The sequence below is a fragment of the Punica granatum genome, chromosome 1 (genome assembly GCF_007655135.1).
Source record: "Punica granatum isolate Tunisia-2019 chromosome 1, ASM765513v2, whole genome shotgun sequence".
Classification (NCBI taxonomy): Eukaryota; Viridiplantae; Streptophyta; class Magnoliopsida; order Myrtales; family Lythraceae; genus Punica; species Punica granatum.
The window spans coordinates 52,161,663-52,183,135 of NC_045127.1; the positions used below are offsets into that span (position 1 = coordinate 52,161,663).

General features: G+C 40.3%; 2 protein-coding genes across 4 annotated transcripts; both read left to right on the forward strand.

Moving 5' to 3' along the window:
* Window positions 1-600: 600 nt before the first annotated feature.
* On the forward strand, window positions 601-3,993 carry LOC116193102 (rab9 effector protein with kelch motifs-like). The gene is made up of 9 exons (XM_031521864.1): window positions 601-918; window positions 1,301-1,828; window positions 1,914-1,979; window positions 2,059-2,225; window positions 2,320-2,455; window positions 2,549-2,615; window positions 2,694-3,028; window positions 3,120-3,233; window positions 3,324-3,993. Exons 1-9 carry the CDS (start codon window positions 784-786, stop codon window positions 3,579-3,581), a joined length of 1,806 nt encoding a protein of 601 aa, XP_031377724.1. The 5' UTR covers window positions 601-783; the 3' UTR covers window positions 3,582-3,993.
* A 7,143-nt stretch (window positions 3,994-11,136) lies between these two features.
* On the forward strand, window positions 11,137-17,697 carry LOC116198974 (protein SEMI-ROLLED LEAF 2). Of its 3 annotated transcripts, none has more exons than XM_031529285.1 (20): window positions 11,137-11,643; window positions 12,299-12,437; window positions 12,569-12,643; window positions 12,731-12,846; window positions 12,978-13,092; window positions 13,248-13,376; window positions 13,514-13,561; window positions 13,640-13,830; window positions 13,948-14,147; window positions 14,405-14,688; window positions 14,768-14,917; window positions 15,001-15,375; window positions 15,492-15,641; window positions 15,782-15,860; window positions 15,953-16,077; window positions 16,198-16,389; window positions 16,473-16,613; window positions 16,740-16,871; window positions 16,957-17,127; window positions 17,203-17,697. In XM_031529285.1, the coding sequence occupies exons 2-20, from the start codon at window positions 12,303-12,305 to the stop codon at window positions 17,332-17,334; spliced, it is 2,940 nt and encodes a 979-aa protein (XP_031385145.1). In that variant the 5' UTR covers window positions 11,137-11,643; window positions 12,299-12,302; the 3' UTR covers window positions 17,335-17,697. The 3 variants fall into 3 exon arrangements, with proteins under 3 accessions (XP_031385145.1, XP_031385218.1, XP_031385287.1); XM_031529358.1 differs by lacking the exon at window positions 11,137-11,643 and adding an exon at window positions 12,053-12,071; XM_031529427.1 differs by lacking the exon at window positions 11,137-11,643 and having other exon boundaries at window positions 12,303-12,437; window positions 17,218-17,697.
* The last annotated feature ends 3,776 nt before the right edge of the window (window positions 17,698-21,473 follow it).

Consider the following 21,473-nt stretch of genomic DNA (forward strand, 5'->3'; position numbering starts at 1 on the left):
GTGGTTTCACACAATCATTTCATTAAATGTTAGAAGACACTATCTCCGGCATGCTAAGAGTGCGTTTGGATTTAGAGTTTAGTTGAGTTGAGTTTTGGTTTTAATTGATTTATAATAATTGTATTGTTGAATTATGAGAAAAATTGTGAAAAAGTAATAAATAATTGAGAGAAATTAATAATTAAGTAATGATTGTGTTGTTGAATTGTGAAAAAGTAATGAATAGTTGAGAGAATTTAATATTAAAAATTGAATTGAATAGTTAAAAAAATTAAAAAAATGAAAACAGTAATGATTGTGATGTTGAATTGAAGATAAATGGAATTGAATTGAGTTGAATTAAAATTTCTTTAAAAAACAAACATACCCAAACACACCCTAAGTTGGTTGAATTTAAACTGATTTTATTTAATTAAAGAATTTAAGAAGAGAGAAACGAAAGGTGACTCTCTCTTTTTTCCCTTCTTTTTTGCTTTTTTGGTTTTTTTTTCTCCTTAACACCTACAAGCTGCTGTTTTTGATGTTGGTTGCCACAGTGATTGGGACTTGAAAGCTCCCATCTTTTCATGTCCATTTGTTTGTTTGACATCGATAGTTGATATATCACTTTGATCATTGCTTTGTACATGTCCACCTCCTCCTCCTCCGCTTTTGACTCCTCCCACTCCCTCTAATACTTCACTCCTCTCCTCTTCATTCCTCCATGTGAAAGCCTTCTGCTACCAAAGATCACGTAATAGCCTAGTCTTCTTTTGGAGAGAGAGAGAGAGAGAGAGAGAGAGAATGTGGTACGAGGGAGGTGAAGCTGTGAACAAGAAGAAGGCAATGTGGCTCTACCCGAAGGTATCCGGGTTCAGCCCTTCTGAGAGATGGGGCCATTCTGCTTGTTTCTCTAATGGCAACCTCTATGTCTTTGGGGTATGTATGTATGTATGTGTTTTGCATTTCTCCTTTGCTGATGGAACATATTTTGCTTCAAGAACATGTTCTGTATTTTGGTAGCTTAAGTTAATGTTATGGTTATATTAGGCTCAAGGACAGAATCACTTTCCTGGTGGGTTTCAGCTTTTTGCCACTTTGATCGTCTGTTTAATGGTGGAAGACTGTCGGTTTCAACTCTGTGTTTCAGTTCTTGTTTCTCCATTTAGAAGGGCAGTTACGGACTAGTGAGGATTAGTTCTCGCCTTTCTTGTTATGGAAATGTTCCTCCTCGTTCCCATTTTTTTCTCCTGGAAAAATTTACTATTTTCCTTTCTTGTTATGGCTCATCATTTTTTCACCTTCTGCTGAAACATTTCAGGGATGCTGTGGGGGCTTACACTTCAGCGATGTGCTCGTTCTGAATGTCGAGACGATGGCGTGGCGCGCTCTCGAGACCACGGGACAGGGACCGGGCCCCAGAGACAGCCACAGCTCTGTCCTAGTTGGGCACAGGATGATAGTGTTTGGGGGGACGAATGGCTCCAAGAAGGTGAATGACCTGCACATATTGGACCTGAAGACGCGGGAGTGGACGCAGCCCGAGGTTCGCGGGAAACCGCCCTTCCCCCGGGAGAGTCACACAGCGACTCTCGCTGGGAATGATAAGATCGTGATCTTCGGGGGAAGTGGAGAAGGCGACGGGAACTACCTGAATGACTTGCACATATTGGACCTTAAAACGATGAGGTGGACTTCTCCGGATACAAAGGGTCAGATTCCGGTGCCCCGAGACAGTCATAGTGCGGTCTCGATCAATAATAAGCTATTGGTTTATGGTGGGGACTGTGGGGATCGGTATCATGGAGATGTCGATGTTCTTGATATGGACACCATGACATGGTCGAAGGTATGCAGCTTTTCCTTTGGCATGATATCTTAATTATTTTCGCCGAGAATAATGTTAGGATTTAGTTCCGGCTTGCTCTTTGCAGGTGGGCTTGCAAGGACTGTCACCTGGTGTAAGAGCTGGCCACGGGGCTGTAAGTATAGGGACGAAGGTGAGTCTCGATTTAACAAGTTCAACGTGCAAAGCTTTATGTAAGCGCACGAAGGTGAAGCAACTGCTGAAAATTGCAGGTCTATGTGATTGGAGGAGTAGGAGACAAGCATTACTATAGTGATGTGTGGGTCCTCGACCTAACAACTTGTACATGGAATCGGCTAGATAGTCGAGGTCAACAACCACAAGGCCGATTTTCTCATACAGCTGTGGTTGTGGGCAGTGATATTGCCATCTATGGCGGGTAAAACATATATCCTCATTTCTATTGCTTTGCATCCTTGTTATAGCATATTCGCCCGATTATAATTTGTTCTTCCTCGTCTTTTATCTTCCAGCTGTGGCGAGGATGAACGTCCACTCAACGAGGTACTGGTCTTGCAGCTCAGAGAAGATAGTCTAGACGGCCGTGATGTCTCCTTGTGCGGAGCTGTCGGAAAACACTGGAATCGAGAAAGTGCAATCTCGCCAATGGTAAACACTTAAAACTTTCTTCATTGATCTCCTCCAGAACGCCTCATATGTTCGTCTTAAGGGGGCTGGGTTAATGCGAGTTCCTTTAAGCAGAACGATGTGCTATGTGAGAAGAACGAAGTCCCAAGGAAAGCAGCTCTTGGCCATTGCGTATCTCCAGGTGGGTTTCCTTATGCGTAAACTTTTGGATTCTTATGTGTACTAATAATGAGAGGCTCAAGAAGGATTTTACTTTCAGATGCATTGCAATTGAAAAGGAGAAGAATTGCGGGTTCAAGCACTTGGGATGTCGAATCAGATCAAGAAGAGCATTCCCTCTCGCTGTCTCAGAATTCATCGCCATCGTTGTCCGATCCTGAGCAAACTCCAGTCACCAAAGCCGCCGAGCCTGCCAAAGGCTTGGCTGGATTTCATTTCCTTAAGCAACTGAATCAGAGCCGAGGCAACGAGCCATCGAGTTTTAATGCCTCAAATGGTCAAAAAGAGTTCAGGAAATGTGTCCGCAGAACTCCACCAGGATTGCGCTGCGATCCCAAACAGATGCATCCTGAGATGTTGCCGGTGCAGAATCTGGTAATCAGCAAGTTTCGTCGGTAAAACTATAAATGCTTATGAGAATCCTGTTTGAGTGCATCATGATTCGATATTCCCACTTCCCATGTAGATTGGAGCCGATGTTTGCGGTAAAGTTGATGGAGCCTTCGACTCGGGTTACCTTGTAACAGCAAGTGTCAATGGGAGAATATTCAGAGGAGTGCTCTTCGCTCCGGTAACAGCAGTAAGTTTCGATACTTGGATCCCCTAAAGGTAAATTTCATTCCTCGCCAATTGGTTTTAAGATTTCCATCCATGTAACTTCGTGGCGCAGGGACCTGCCAGCATCTCGAGAGGAGCAGTTCCTGTTCGGCACCCTTCGCACCACGTCCCTCAGATTCCTGCACCACACTCGTTCCAGAACCCGAGCCCGGTCAATCCATTCATAAAGCGTTCTTCGGAGGTAATGTCCCCTGAGCGAGGGCAGATCAGCAGTAGTAGGCCTGCTCGGGCTGTCATGGAGCCTAAGCACCGAAACGATCTGCAAGGCGTGGTTCTAACACTTGGAGGACCCGGAAGCGGGATCGACTAGCTAGTGTCATAGACAAAAGAGCCTAATTAGTAATTACTTCTCATCGGAATCGAATCCAATGTTTGTTTAGATAAGAAAGTAGGATTGGATTGGAAAGTTGATTCTCCATTATCCTCTTCCTCCCTATAAATCAACTTTCCTGAAGATTAATCAAAATGTCTGGTGAAACTGAGTTGATAATGTCAGCTTTTCTTTAATTTTGGGGTCACTTCAGAGTTTCATGTGAATAAAGGAAGATGGAAGAGAAATTGGTTTTTGGGGGGGAGAGTGAGTGAGTGAGTGAGTGAGTGAATGAATCCTTTCCCGGCAGGCATGACTGACTGATAGCTATCAATCTTTGATTTGCTTTGCTTTGCTTTGTCCACAGCTGGTTTTGCCTCAAACGACTGTACATGACAAGCAATTCTCTGCCTTCCCTGCTTGCTTTGAGTCAATCATCAATCATTTTGCATCACTATACAAAGGATTAGAATTTGGGTGTTTGCTCGTGTGTGGGATTTTACGTTGTTTCTAAAAACGACTCCTAAAAAAGGCTTACATATGATGACATTTCCGTGCCCAAGTATTTATGCATATGGGTGAAACAAACAACTGATAATATTGGCTTGAGCTCCTTTCGTTTTAGTGACTACTGACCTAAAATTAGTTTTCTCATGACAAAATTGAACTGATAATATTTCTATCTTTCTTTTGTTTTGTTTTTTTTTTTTTTTTTTGCATTCTGGTATTCTGAAATTAATAGGTTTTGATATATTCAATTTGAGTTGGGCCGATATATTATTCTTGCAACGTGAATTTTCTGCATTTAAAATATTCAAATTCGAAATATTACTTAAAAATAAGTAAGCGTTGAATTATTTAAATCAACTCACATTAGTAATAATTTTGCACTAAATCGACACCCTTGCTTTAAAAAGTCGTAGTTTGGGATCGAGATAATGCATATTGATTTCCTAGAGACTCGTAAAAGGGACACAAAAGTATATAAATGAACTAAAATGCTTCTTTCTAAATTAGAGTGTGTCAACTATAGTACGATCTGTAGTAAAATGCTTCCAGTCAATTCTTCTCCATCACGACTGACAAAATCCATCCACGAAACGGGTAACTCGTTTAACATTTTATATAGAAGAGTTTTTCCTTTATTAGATTATTAGATGAAGAAAGAAAACTCAAGAAAGAATATTTTTGGGTAAAATGGAGCCGAAGCCCAAAAAAATAAATTAATGTATTTGTTTCAACTTAATCAAATAAATATTTAAAATTAGCTGTAAGGAAAAATGAATGAAAGAAATAAAGAGAAGAAGATTAGAGATGATAGTTTAAACTAATTAATCATTAATTAAGTTAAAAATTACTTAAAAATGGGAGTAGCGCAGCGGCGCACGTCCTTCTTTGGTAATCAAGAGGTTTCAAGTTTGATATCTAGTGGAACTATCCGAGTCCCTTTATTAACTATTCTGATTTCTATTATATTATATTAGGATCACAGATCTCCTTATAATTAAAAAAATCACTTAATAAATAAGTAAAAGAAAAATTCCATAGAATAAGTAAAAATAAATTTAATAAAATAAAATAAGTCATTATTAATTAATGATATTATGAACCTTCTACAACACATTTTCTCATTTTTCGCCCGTTCATCTCCTCTTCTTATTTGGTAAAAATGGTGGGCAATAATGTTCGGGTTCTTGTGTTCAACCGCAAATATATCAGACGAACTGAACAATCAGTGTAAGCACTGGACACATCAGCAAAACATCACTTGAAGCCTAGCACAGTTCATAAAAGTCTGATATCCGGACCAAGCAAAAGAACCCACCTTAGCATATGTATCAGGGGGATGAAATATGAGAATCTCCTAGTTATATGAAAGTGAATTTGGAATAACTATATGTCATCACCATGAAATAATTAATTGTACTGACTAAATAAATACAACCAATTATTTGAAGATAATTAAATTTTGGGTTGGTGGCGGGGGAAGCGGGTCCCACGGGGGAGAGTTAAAGATTTGAGTACCGAATCATAGAAATAGCTCCCGTGCATCTCGCGCGATGCTGTCCTGTCGTCGCGAGCGAGGGTGTTGGGGGGAGACTGGAGGGTCGCTGTCAACCGTCTGATCCGTTTGCCACGTCATCCCCCGGATTTTTTGAAATTTACATCAACAGTGGCGGTGACGGTGACGGTGACGGACGGGGACAGCATTTTGCCCATTGCCCCCATCAGGGCTGTCTTTCTAACGTCACCCGTCGCTTGTCAACCCCTGTCATTTCCTTCGACACGACATGACCAGACCAGACCAGACCTCACCTCACCTCTACCCCCCTTACCCCCTCTGCATCTTCCACGTGTCCCCCTCCGTCCACTCGCCCTTTTATTATTATTATTAAATTAATCAATCCCGACCCCACGACACTTTCCACGTGTCCGCTGACCATTTGATAGCCCTTGACTTGAATCTGAACTCATCGGCTGGACTGGAGCAGGCTGACCGATCCCTTCGGCCCATCTACTTGCATGGGCCTCAGGTTGGGTCTCCGGACTGATGGGCCTCGGAATGTGACTTTCTGGTTGGCCCAGCTTCAAGTAGCTGCTCGAGCCGGAGCTTCCGCGGTCGGTCGCTATTTCAAGATCCATTCGAGTTATCCCTCGAACGGTTCTGGTCCAAATAATAGCATCTCGAAAACCGTCACTATTTTACTACTGCCCCGAAATCGATTACAATGGAGAGCGTCGATCCTGACTATATAATCCGACGGGATCGTATATATGTTGATTTTATTGAATGTGCAATTACGCATAATTGCGAGGTTGGCCAAAAGAGGGAAGGCCAGTAATGGAGGAGGAGCACAGCTCGAGGTGCACTGGTCCTTACCAAACATGTAATAACATCCATGCCATCCTTCCCTTCATTTGGATTAAATCAATGGCCTTTTTTTTTTTTTTTATAATCCCGGTATCATAAGCTCAATTGATCCCCAACTCATCCAGTATAGTCGGGTCGGCTCATTAAAAAAGTAAAATTTTCCTAGCGTGGATTTTCTGCATTCATAAGAACTCGATCCCAAGATTTTACTTAAGTGAAACAAATTCCGAATTACTTGAACAAATCCATGTTAGTATTTATTTATTATGTATTTGAATAGGAGGGCCCAGCCAGATTAGTTTCCATGCAAGGTCATTTCCATAAAAATGTAGGGTCCAAATGCCTTTAATCTCATTTTGACCTGCCAGTCCGTACGCCAATAACCACCGCGAATCGCTGTCGGTATTTAAAACTCGTGTTACAACATAAGGTTGTGCAGTATCCAAACAATCCACGTTTTATTTTTAATCGGAACAAGTGTATTGTCTTTCCGCAGTAATTATACATTTACTGCGGTTTTAATTTTGAAATATGCTTCATTATGTGCAGTTCTTATATGAACTCGCGATCGCACTGCCATATTTTATTTTTTATGCTTTTTTCGAGTCTTAGGCTTTGCGGCATGGAGTCTAATGGGACGAACACATGACACCAGACTATGAGCTCGACATAATAAACATACAAAATAAACAACATGTGCCCTTTCTCGGTATGCTTCGGTTGAGAGCTTATCTTGGTAGTTGAGCTATGTGCCCCTGCAATTAGTTAATATAAGTCAATGAAATGGTTGTATCCTATCGATTGATGAAAGCTCAACGTTGATGATATTTCGGATATTTTATGAATAAAATCTTGGGAAAAAATATTGGTCATACTTACTCCTTATAATCGGAATATATAAATATATATACATATTGGTCATGCAAATGTATTTAATGGATAATGCGACGTACCCCCACTGCCCATCATTGATATACAATAATTATATTGACAGTTGGGATTTCCCTTAAATACAATTGCAACCATCGAGGGAACTTGCTAGACCACCCAAAACCTTCTTCCGCCACATGGACATGGATGTTTTAGCAGCTTGTGCATTACACTTTAGATACATACATACACACCCTAGTTGTAGGTTGCGTGCATTGCACGGAATTATAATTCAATTTTTCCTTTTTCATCATTTATATGTACTAGGTGCAAGAGATCTTTAATAGAGCCACTTACATAAAAAATCATTTATATATACTAGGTGCAAGTGATCTTTAGTATAGCCCCTTACTTCAAAAACTCCAAAAACAGAACGAATATTCATTCAACAATTGGGATTTTGAGGCCGTCCGACTAAGTCCACCATGTCTTCATTCGCATATTTATATTGATATATCAATATATTAATATATTTTTACTTTAATTGTAATATTGATATGATTAGCTATTAATTTTTTTATCTTAAATAAATTATTCAAGATTATAAAATATTATTGTTATGTAGTTAACAAAATTATCTCAAAATATTTCAAAATATGTTATATTGATATCTTATTAAGAGATATTCATCCAATTTTACATATTCAAAAGTTTGTGATTTATTAGATATTTTGTAAGGAACAACATCTCATCGGAATTTTTTTAAAAAGTTTATTTTATTTTATTCAAATCTTTATCATAAAATATTTTTTATTCATCGTTCTTAATAAAAATTTAAAAATTCGAGAAATGACTTTTCGATCACTATGTAGTTGATGCGGTACTTATAAAATCAAACATTTATTTAAATTACAATATAAGATAGGTTATATAGATATGCATAAATATAGGTATATATAGGAGCGCCTCGGCTGCCTGCCCGCGCTCCCGATGAGAGGATCCCACCATCCTCCTCACCGGTGATCGCTCTTCTCCCCTCCACTGCCGTGTAGGTGGATTTTGCCTAGCAGCTATGTTCGCTCCTCCTCTCTCCCTTTTCTCCGGCAGTTCTTCTTCTTTCCCCTCCCCTCGGTGGTGGCTTCTACTTCTTCAGCTGGTTTGCCCCACCCCCACGCTTCTCTTCCCGCCTTTCACGGTCGAATCCTTCTACCGGATCTTGTCGAGGTCCTCAGCATTTCGTTCCTTGTGACATGGTGTTTAGGTTTGGTGAGCTCTTGCCGTGAAGTTGTTGACATTGGTGGATGCTTACAGCTTCATTGAATGCAAATTTGGTGGTTTGGAATCTCCATACGATTATCGCACCAGAGGAGGCCAGATTGCTGCTACTCTACCTTTGAATTTGTTACTTCCGTGCTTCCACCAAGCGCCTCCCTCTGCCCATCTAGATCTTATCCAGATTTGATCAGGTTCGGGTCAGGTTGGCTGTGACCCAAATTGGGTCGGGCTTGTTGCAACCAAATTCGGGTCTGTTTGGATTCGACCTAGTTAGTACCGATTTGGATCCGAATGGATGTGGGTGGCGGCGGGGCCTACAGTCGAAACATCTCGATCTCTCCCTCTCTGTCTCTCTTATTATAGGTGCCTTCCTTGGCACGCTGGATTGGTCGGCTTTGGTATGCTACCGGCTGGTTTGGTAAGCTCTTTTGTTGCCTTCTCTAACTCGAGACTTTTGGTTTGACTTGGTGGGCCAACTCTATGCACTCGAGTGCAGCTCAAGACGCCCTGCTTTGTTCTGATTTCAAGGTCTCTTTAGAACCTTGAAATCAGATGGTTGAGTTCTACATGTATGACGGCAGAGGTTTTTGATCGGAATCTCGGATAACTATTACTTTATATTTCGCTTCAATTTTTCTATGTATTATGTTTGAGAGGATTCATTTATTTTTAACATTGTAATCTTCTTTTTTGAGCATTTTATATTGTACTTTTTCATGTACATGTTATGAATGAATCTTTAATGCTGAAGAGAAAAAAAAAATTGCATAAATGCACACATACACAGACATTACATAGTTCTTTTGATCGATGGAAAGCTTTATCTTTTATGTTTTTAGGGATCAATTGTGACGTGATTGGCTGCTGATACTAACGCAGGAAGATCGCTTTCAGTAGATGTTTTCATGTAATTACTGGTCATGCGAGCTGTCCATTGCACACATGATAAATGGAGAGGCTGATTGGATTGGCATTGTATTGCATTGGCTCGAAGGTTTTAAATGTGTACTTAGTAGTCTTAAATCATCTGAAAAATATTTATCAACTGAACCGACTTAAAAGATCGATAAGTAAACATATGCAGTTTTAGCACCGCTTCCAAACAGCTTCATTGCCAATGCAGGATCGCATTGAGATGATAATTGTGGAACATATATTACTAATGGCTCAATAGAAGGCTTCTCTTTCTACTAGCCAAAGTTTTCTTCATTCATAATTTGGTGGGTAGCTTCGTATTTATGAATTCCTTCACCCGTCAGGTACTTGTAGCAATCATCATATGTGTTTGTGGTGCCGCAGCACCACATGGAAACCCGTTCTAAAAGTCGGTCGCTGCCATGCATGCATTCGTCTAATAAGTGCCTCTTTAAATAAGATTATAATGTCCGATATAATTAAACATATCGGCTAATGGTGGATATGGACGGGTGAAGATTCCCCTCACACCTAATCTGGGCTGGTGACCAAACTAAAGATCAATGCTTGGTTGGTCCCACTCACTCGGGATCGATCTATCATGGGGTGTGATCTGCCAGGGAAGTGCATGTAAGAATGTTTGTTCACCTTTGAATCTAAGATATGACAAAGGTGAAGCCCAAAAAAATTCAAAGGTATAATTTCAAAATCCAGGTAATCCAATTTGTCCCACTCCTTATAAAACTCTCCAGAAGATCTTCTGCAGAGCTTCATTAAAAAAAAAAAAAACACAGAGGATTCTTTTCATGTTCCATTTCCCATCTACCATCCAGAAAAAAAATATAAAAAAAAAGAGGGAAAAAAATAGATGCATTAACTATAGATACATATGGGGAAATTATTGAATGCAACGGTGAAAAGCTACAGCTAGAAGGCTATTAATTCGAGCAACGTGGATTCATCGTGATGATTTGATGTTTGTTCTTCTTAAACATAATATCGAATTTGAATTTTGTGAATGAACAAAATTTACGATTGAAAGAGCTTTTAATGGAGGCGGTGAATTATGGTGCGGGGCTCTACAAGGAACAGACACCTTGGTTCCTTCCAGTTTGATTCCATGTAGGATCAAGATCAACAAACATTATCTCCAAATTGACTTCTATAGGTGAAAGAAATTGGTCAATTAAGTATCCATTAGCCAACTCGCACTTGCCCTTTCTTCAAGCCTCCACCCTCATAAATAAAAACCGTTTTGCTTAGGCTATACTTTACTAATTATTATAGCACTAATTAAATGCCTCCTTGTAAATTATGAACAGCCATAATTGAAGAGCACTTACGGTGCAAGTGGTTGATTCGATCTTAAATCGCCTCCTCCTCTTACCAATTAAACTGAATCGGATACGCCGCGTACTCCTATTTAATAGCTCATAATCGGGTATTTGCTATCTCGATCACAACATATTAGCAGCACCATATATTAAAGAAGAAAAGAAGCCGTCCAGGCCGAAGACATACACGTCGCATGTGAAAAGTGGCACGGGGTGACGGTTCGGTTAAAATCCGGAACATGTTGGAGTGTTCTTGGGACAGGACGAGGCATCATCTATACCACAGGATGATATTGATATCGACAACATAGTAACCGGTAGCGCCAATTCCATTCGAATCGAAACTCGGAACTGCTCAAATCTCACTGGAAATCGAGAATTAGGAAGTGGGCAATCGTCAAGTTCGTGGCTTTCGCTCGAGAATTTCGAGAACGGTAATGGCCTTCTTCAAGTCGTCTTCTTCCGAGCTCTGACAGAGGCTCTCTTTTGTCAATGCTTCCCCCTGACATCCATCACGTGCCTCTGCTCTCACTAGTCACTGCTTGCTACTGTTCCCTCTCTCTCTCCCAAGCAGCAAACGTTGCTTTAATTTGTTTCAATTCACGCGCCTTCCCCCTCCCTCCGTGTTACTCTCCCTGCTCTGTGCTGTTCACCACCACTGCCGTTCTCGTTCATTCATGCTCTTTCCTCTGCTGAAGTTCACCCTTCAAGCACACTTCGCCCCAACTGCCCTTCTTGCTCCATATACCCTCTGGGAGGCTTAGCTCCTCCCTGGATCTGCTTCCGCAGGGCAAAGGTGCGTGCTTTCTTTGCATTCTTCATCTCCCCATTCTGGCGTTTGTGCGCGGTGGCAATGGGTTTTTCACTTTGAGCTTGGACTGGTTTGTTCTCGGATTTGGAGTGTGATTCTTCTTCTGCCCTTTTTCTGCATCTTCTTTCTGAACTGGGGCTCAGATCTTCACAGCATAGAAGATTGTTGCAAATGGATGCTTCTATGTTCTGAAAAACAGTTCCTTTGTAGTGCCTATCAGTCGTACTCGTCGGTGTTCGTTGCTTGCTCTTTGGGTTTTGGGAGAAACTAAATGCTTGCTGTTGCTGCTTTGTCTCGTACCTTGCTACGGCTGGCAATTTAGGCCAATTTGATGTCTGTGAGTGTGTAGCATCCTGTCCGTGGCTCGAGTGATAATAATTTAACTTCAGCTTTAAGAATCTCGAAATCATAAGGTATGATTGTATATATATTCTTTCTAAAAGCAGAAGAAATCATGTCAATTGTGTGGCAATCATTTCATTCCATGTCTCTAGCTTTACTTCTCTCTCTGCGAGAAATTTCATGGGCTGCCGTAGCCGGTCCCTCTACTTATCAGGGCACTGTTTGTTTCTGACTCCCAAGTCTATGACTTGGCGACCCCTAGAACCTATGACAAAGTGGATGAATTGAAATCTTGCAGGAAAATGGGTGTCATTTCCCGAAAAATATTCCCAGCATGTGAGAGCATGTGCATATGCTGCCCTGCTTTGAGGTCGAGATCCCGTCAACCTGTCAAGCGCTACAAGAAGCTGCTCGCAGATATCTTTCCTAAATCTGCCGTGAGTGTTTTACTGGAGTTGTCGTATGATAAACCATGTTAAAAAATTATCTGCCCGTCTACTAGTTTTGGAATTGGAAGTTGTTTGATATTTCTAGTCCGGTGTAGTAACTGAACAGTTCAACATCACAGGATGGCTCCTCAAGTGACAGGAAAATTGTTAAGTTATGTGAATATGCTGCGAAAAACCCGTTCAGGATTCCAAAGGTAGCACTTTCCCTGGGGCTGTGAAAGCATTTGTCTTGGAATTAATGCTCTTATTGAGGATCTTCCTGCAATGTTTGTGTTCTCTAGATTGTGAAATACCTTGAGGAGAGGTGCTACAAAGAGCTTCGAAGTGAGCACGTCAAGTTCATTAACATCATCATGGATGTCTACTATAAGTTGCTCTGCATCTGCAAAGAGCAGATGTAAGTGATGCCTTCTCTCTAAGCTGAACTCTCTCCATTATTAGAAGTTGAGTCAAGTTAATGCTGCCCATAAATGACTGTGGAAAGGATTTACCTTGTCTTGAAACCCCCCCTTTTCGTTCATCTTATAGGGCATATTTTGCTGTTAGTTTGCTGGGTGTGGTTAAGGAGCTTATCGATAATGGCCAGCAAGATGCTCTGCAGATTCTTGGTTGCCAAACCTTAACGAAGTTCATTTACAGTCAGGTATATGCGACAGGACATTCCAATATGCCCGGTTCAGTTATATTTTGAAAAATCTGACTCATATGCTGTGTTAGAACTTTCGTTTTCTAATGCAAATTCTGCATTGTTCTCTTCTTATTCTAATTTTACTGAGGGCTTTTCTGTTGGATCCACAGACTGATACCACTTACACTCACAATATTGAGAAATATGTACGTAAAGTGTGTACCCTAGCACGTGAGAGCGGTGAAGGAGATGAAAGACGTTGCCTCAGGGCATCTACCTTGCAGTGTCTCTCTGCAATGGTAACTTCTCATCTTTTTCTTGCACGTTAGGAAAGTTTTCTTTCATTTTCTGTTAGTCTCTTATTTCAGTTTGTTGTCTGCTTATGTTTCATTTCATCAATGATAGTATCGATTACAATTGGTATCTTTGTTGACAGGTATGGTTCATGGCGGAGTACTCCTACATATTTGTTGGATTTGATGAGGTTGGTCCCCTGCTATTCTTTTGTTTCCGCAAGTTTCCTCCTTTACTGTGTCTTTACCTGTTGGCCGCTTGCATGCAGATTGTACATGTTACTTTGGATAACTATGATCCCGAGATATATGCTGACCATGACGATGATAGAGGGGTGATGCATCATAATTGGGTGGATGAAGTTGTGAGAACTGAAGGAAGAGTTGGGGGAGATGGCAGTCCTAATTGCTTCGTCACAAGACAACGTCCTGAAAAGAAAGACCCGTCTCTTCTTATGAGGTATTCCAACCCAAAATCCCATTAAAGATAAATTCCCCCATTTGGATGAACTTTTCTCGCTTTTCATCCCATGGGAGGCTTCCATGCTGTGGCTTATATCCTGCTTTGGCTTTCTAGGGAAGAGATGGAGGCACCAAAAGTATGGGCTCATATTTGTCTTCAGAGAATGGCCGACCTGGCCAAGGAGAGTACGACGACTATGCGGCGTGTCTTGGATCCAATGTTTGTGTACTTTGATTCAGGACGTCATTGGGCCCGTCGACAGGGGTTGGCCTTTGTTGTATTGTCTGATATGACCTTCATGGTCGAAAATTCAGGTAAGATTTTATCGGTGCGTTTGATTTCAGAGTTAAAAGTAACTTTGATTTTGATTGTGGAAAAGGACAAATGATTGTGTAGTGTGTTGAGTTAAAAGTTAAAGTTAAAATTTTTGACTCAGGAAATGTGTTTTTTTATTGTGTAGTGTGTTGAGTTAAAGTTAAAGTTAAAATTTTTGTGATTTTAACTGCGAAACCGAACGGAGCAGTATTCACTGGAGTATAAGAATTTGAAAGCAGTCTCACTCATATTGCAGTGAGTCAGCAGTCCGTGCTAGCTGCAGTGATTCGTCATTTGGACCACAAGAATGTTTCACATGATCCCCGGCTTAAGTCTTCTGTGGTCAAGGTTGCTACTGCTCTAGTGAGGCAGATTAGACTCAGAACTGTTCTCGCAGAAATTGGATTTGTGTCTGACCTGTGCAGACATTTGAGGAAGAGTCTCCAAGCCACAGTTGAATCTGTTGGGGACCAGGAACTGAACTTAAATACTTCACTTCAGAATACAATTGAAGATTGCTTGCTAGAGATCGCCAAGGGGGTAAGTAGTGCTGCTTTGCTTTAATACTGTAATTGTGACTTGTTCACTCTTGTTTAACCAGTTCAGTTGAATCTTATAGGTTGGCGAAGCGCAGCCACTACTTGACATGATGGCGATAACTCTTGAGAAACTGCCATCTGCCGGAATCGTTGCAAGGGCTACTATTGGGTCATCTATGGTTCTTGCTCATATGATCTCATTAGTTTCTATTTCCTCACAGAAGCAGCAGGTGAGAGAAATTAAATGGCTCAGAATTTAGACTGGACTCTTTGGGATTTACTAACAAGCCCGTTCTTAAATATGCTCATCTAGGTATTCCCAGAGGAACTTCTTGTTCAGATTCTGCGGGCAATGTTGCACCCGGACCCAGAGGTTCGAGTTGGGGCCCACCAAATGTTTTCTATTCTCCTAATTCCAAATTCTGCTCGTCCCAGACATGAGATCTCTTATTTGCGTGCGAATTGCCTATATGAACCAAGAAGATGGCAATCGAGCACAGCATCTGCTCTTGCTTCAGTTACTGTCCGTCTCGAAAAGCTTAGGAAAGAGAAGAATGGAATTATTATACCAGAGAAGCACCTAGTTAATATACAAGATGATTTTAAGGGGATTGACTCTCCTAGTGATGACAGGAAACAGGGATGTGTATGCAAAAATTCCCCTAACTTCTATAAAATTTCCGAGGCGGTAAGCGACTCGTGATTTGATGATCCCTGCTGTCCATTTGTTTATGGCTTGATTTGGGTTCTGTTTGTCTTTCTAATTAAGGTACTGAAGCTGGTTTATTTGTATAATGGGTTCAGGAGCCATATGTTTTGAAGTTCAGCGAGGATCAAATATCTCAGTTGTTGTCTGCTTTTTGGTTACAAGCCAACCTTCATGATAATCTGCCATCAAATTACGAAGCTATCGCCCACTCCTATGTCCTCACTCTTCTTTCTTCACGCTTGATGGTGAGATTTTCTTTCTTTCATGAGATGCTTGCTCGATCATATTCCTGATCACAAAATTTTCAATTTCGCTCACCAAAAATCATTGGTTCAGAACTCATTGGTGCGATTTCTGATTGATTTTTCAACTTAAAATGGCGCAGAACCCAAGTAGCAACCTTGTAATCTGCATCTTCCAGCTTCCCATTGCAATGAAAAAGACTTGCTTGGATCCCAACACTGGTACCCATTACATGTCTTGAATTGGATTAAACTATGAATTTGCATCACTGCAATGCTTGTAGCTTAACTGTAGTATGTATACCTATTGGTAGGGACATTACCCGCATCTCGCTGCAGATCAATCTTCACACTTTCTGTCAGCATGTTGATGTTTGCAGCCAAGATATACCACATCTTCAGTCTTATAGATCAGTTGAAGTCATTCGATCCACAAGATGTAAGTTTTCATACGAGTCATTCTTATTTGCTTTTTAGATGCAAAGGTCGTTCCTTTATTTTTGAGATGTGCTTTCTTGAACTAGGATTCTAATCGGGATAATTATTTTGAATGTTTCAGGTTGATCCATATCTGGGTATCACTGAGGATTTTCAAGTATTTGTCAGGCCTCAGGTTGATTCTCGAGAGTACGGATCTGTGATGGACAATCAGCTGGCGTCATTATTACTTGATCGACTGAGGAAGAAAGTTAATGAGTCTGAAAAGGTCCTATTAGATACCTTAGTTCGGAATCTGTCTAGTATTACTGAGGTATGCTTCCTGATTTATTTTGTAGCCAGCAAAAACTTCTTCCCGACCTTCATATCTGACATATAATTGTTTAATCTCATAAGCTTGATGAAGTTGATGTGAGGAAGCAGCTGTCAGAATCTTTTACACCCGATGATGCATTCATGTTCGGTCCGCAGCTGGTCCTTGATTTGGGACAGAGTCAAATTAGATCGCACTCTAAAAACTCAAGTTCCTTTGATGAGGTGTGTACCTTTTATTGAGCTACTGTGGAAACAGCAGACTAATAAATTTCGCATTTCAGATAATTGAAGTGTTACTGCTGAATCTTTTCATAGATAATTGAAGTGTTATTGTCGAATCTTTTCTAGGAATTCCCATCAAACTCATCTGTTGAGGATGATGCGGCGAGTGAAGCATCTGTGGATCTCTCCCACTTCGTTCCGAGGATGACTTCCCCATCCCTCTCTCATGTCATCAGCATCGGGCAGCTTCTTGAATCTGTGAGTCCCTATCTCCGCGCCTTGTCTATCATTTTCTCCTCTGTTTCTACGACTTCTCAAGAAATGATCCGATGATGTTATTCAGGCACTCGTGGTGGCGGGTCAAGTGGCAGGGACATCTCTTTCCTCGTCCCCTCTTCCATACAATGCCATGACCAGCCAGTGCGAAGCTCTGGGTGCAGGCCCCCGAAAGAAGCTATCAAATTGGTTGGCCCAAGAAAATCATAGCACTGGAGATGCATGTGTCCCAATTGAGGTTAGTGTAAGACGAGTTATTATTTGCTTGTCCAATCTTTACATAATGCCTTTGTCCATACGATTGATTCTTCAGTCCGCGAACTTGCAGATGACGAGTGAACCATTGCCCATTCAAGGACCCATGGGGCCACTGGACCGTTCTCTTACAATGAAGCTACCCCCTGCAAGCCCTTTCGACAACTTCCTCAAAGCAGCTGGCTGTTGATTGTTAGAGAATGCTACCTACTTCCCCTGGTCACGTAATCTAATCATGTAAAGGCTTTAGTTAGGTGATGCCACCGAACCGACTCAGGAAATGAGTCATCAGTTTTAGGGTGCTCAATTCAGCTTCTCTTGATTTGCTGTACTTAGCATAGTGGTAGGGACCTTCATTAGCACTGTTTTGGTACGAGATTATATCCTAGGTTGTCTGTAGTGCTGGTTCTGATCATCCCTCTCGTCTTTTCACCGAGAATCTGCCACTTTATATTACCGTCTCAATGTTCCATGATGTATGTGATCATGTGACTATCGAATGCGAATGCTCCTTTGTAAAAGCATAATGTTAATCATTCATGTTCTAAGTGCATGCAATCATCTCCGGGTGAAGATGCGACTAAGTTTCCTCAATGGTAGAAGCAGGACCCGACAGAAGAAATTGTGCTGTATGTATTGACCATTCGTGTGAGGAAGCTGCTCACTGCTCGTTTCTCCGGGTTATAAGAGAAGCATGGGCCTAGCTGAGCATATCGGATTCATGAGCTCATGGAGGACTGCAGTTTTTGGTTAGAACAGGTATTCAAAACTTCCTAAACGGGACAGTGGTGTGGGCCCAGAGAGCTCATGGGGAAGGCTGGCTAGGAAGTGGGAGTGTATGGTCAAATCGGGAAAATGGGGTCCATTGATCCTCGAATCACGGTCAAGGGTTTGCCCTTATTAGTTTTGACATATTGTCTGATCAAATCTACTGCGACCCCATCTCCATGCTTGTACGATGCCTTTACTACTTGCCACTGACTGAAATTTAAATATGTGGGCACACCCAAGTCTCTGCATCTGGCCCTTCTCCAACGTACGGTGGGGCCACATTAAAGTGCCCTCGACGCCCCCCCACCCCCCCTGCTCGTAATATAGCCATAATTCTAGCAACGTGTACAATGGCATTCTATCCCGTATAAGAATTACGACATACGAGCCTGACTGACCGTAGAAGATTCAAGGTGTACATATTATTCAAAATAAGAGACAAGGAAAGCTATTCCAACATGATTTCAAGGTTTAGTTATTAAAAAAAAAAAATGATTCAAGGTCCATTTTTTTTTTCTGGGGAAATAAGTATGATTCGAAGGTACATGTATCATTCAAATTTAAGAGACAAGGAAAACTATTACAACATGATTGCTTATGGATGTGCATTTTTCGATTTCATTATCCCTTTCTGTCTGTGATGGGGCCTAGTGGCCTATTGACATCACGAGGTGCTCTTAAACTATTAATTGAGACGAATTTTCACTCGATTTTTTACTTGATTTTGATCAATATGTGTGTTTAGTGGGTTTTCAAATTATAGATGGCAAAATTAATGTTTGACCACGTGGAGGACATAATACATGATTATTCCACATCGTATCTTGTTAAGAAAGAGGCAGTGAATCGAATCCCAGAAAGGTCGGGGGTCCTCTTTTCCCATATTTGGTCAGTTGCAATCTTTTTCCACTTCTTGTTGATGATGATGGGAATATCTTCATCACAGGTGTCTCACAATGCTATTATATTATTAGATTCGAAATTAATTAGCGGGCAAAACATAATTTATGGTATTATTTATTTATCAGACGAATCTAAAGGATTTATTCTTCTTTATGGTCGTAAATGATAATATGAATCTATGATGTGGTCCTTAACAATTTGATAATTCTGGTCAATTTGCAAGTGATTAAGTAGTGGGCCAAAGCATACAACAGCACAATTTCCATATGGTTCTTGCTGCTTAGGTGAACCCCATGATGGCCCTTTTTGACTTAATTCCTAACTGAGGCTTTGCGTGAAAACAGTTTTTTTTTTCCTCCCGACAATTTTTGACACAACACGATAACACGAAATGATGTGGTAGGAAATTAAACGGGTTTGGATTTGCTTAAATAGGTTTTTGGTCTAAACGGTTAGAACCCGCCTAACCCATTTAAATAATTGTGTCTTAATGGGTTGAGCCCTCGTAACACGTATAGACACGTTTAAGTAAGTGTGTTTCATGTTAATTTGAACCTCGAAGTAATGTAAGTTGTGAACTTACCGAGCTTTGTTTGGAGAATATTTAGTTATGCTGGCTTCTAAACAGCTTACCCCAAGTATGGTGTAATGTTCTCATCAGATAATGGATTATGGATGTCTTTTATTATGCTTAATTTATTTTGAATGTAATCTTGTTTATCGTGTTTGTCATGTTTATTTGTGTGACTATATACATTGTACACAATTAGACACATTTAATAATCGTATCGTATCCGAGTTTAGACTTCTGTGACAAGAAACCATTTAGACACGGTATGTTCAAACACGACTCGATACAAATTGCTAGCTCTTGCTCCATCTGCCTTTTATGCTTGAAGTGAATATAAAGAGAAAACGATTTTATTAAACCTTTTCGGTTTATCAAATTATTTGCGAAACCCTATTCTCCATATTGTGATTATTTTCTAATTGAAAATATTCGGCTTTCGTTCAATTTAGAATCTATTAAGAGTAGCCAAAAGCCAATATGAATTAGACAGCTCGCACATATTTTTTTGGTTCTTTAGATGTTTTTCAGTATGAATTATGAGGTTGATTTAAAGATCATATATCACTAATTTTTTATTTTTTATTCGATAGAGTGCAAAATCCCCTCCCTTCCCATTCGCTTTCGCTCTATTTTGTCATATCCAGACAAAGTATTAATATTTTACCCTTTGGAGAGTGTAGAGGTGAGGCTCAATGGAAGAAAGAGGTTGCCATTTGAAAATAGTTTATTTTCCAAATCTTATGGGATGGTATTTTGTTTTTCTTATTATGAGCGTCCATAGTCATATTAGCTAGCTCTAGCTTTTAAAGACCTTTTTTTTTCCCCTTCTATATACGCTGAATTTTTAAGATACGTTTTAAGGTAATAAGTTTTCGAAGAGCTTATATGAAGCACGTTCTAGTAAATTTATTAAACACTGAAATATATAACCCTTCGTGCATCTGCAATATTCTCACTGTGGTAATTAATTCGACCTACACGAGATAATTTAACCAAGTTAATCATCTTGGTGATTCCCATTTGAATTACACCTAAAAGTAGACGATACTTGCGATGATAACGATCCAAGATTTATATTGGCTCTGCTTCTTTGTTTTCACTTTCCACATAATAGTAGTCTATGTATGAATTACAACTAGCTCAGCTTCCTAGTTTTCACCGGAGTCCACACATAATGTAGTTGTAAGAGATCGAGAATGGATCTACTGCAACTGAAAGGATTTCTGCAGCTGTATCACTCATTTAATGTACATATGTCGCATTATATTTTTATTGCAGTGATCCCGGTGAATCGCTATATCTTTACCTGTAATTTTACTCTTGATCATTTTACTCTATACCCGTTTGTATTATCAATGTACTTGCATTGATTACAAAAAAGAGATGATGCCTGTGATGACATAACTAAGAACACAAAAGTGATCTTAGTGTAATGACACAAGGCGCCGTTTGAACTATGAGATCTTATGTTCGATTATCACTAGTGGGACTTATCAGTCCCTTTATCTAATTTTATTTTCTTTCATTATACTAGATCCATGTGTCTTCTTTATTATCGAAAAAAGAACGCAAAAGTCCTCTCAAAGAATATTATAATTAATAAGCTGGCAATAAACTTTTTCAACATGACTATATGTCAAATGAAATACGATCATCATGACCGTCCATCCGCGGATTTTTCTAACGGTCATCATGGTCGTCTATCCGCAAACTCCACGCGGATTGGACGATCATGATTGTGGTGTCACCTTATATCAGGTCATGCAAGTGGCTAGGAGCTGGCAAGACAAGAAAAAAAGGCTGGGAAATGAAGTGATTTCACCTCGTGGAAAAGTGAATCGAACAGGACAGATACGTACATATACATAGATACATACATATATATATATATAGAAGATACGTACATATATATCATGTGGTACGAGTACGTGTATAGGATTCCACCTAAGAAAATGTTCTGTGGGGGCCCACTTTCTCAGAGCAACAGCCAATAGGATGTTGAAACGTGGTGGAATGTCATGTCAATCGTTAAACTTGGCAGTGAGCAGAGACAGTGACGTTGCCTCTCCGGACTCCTCCTATCC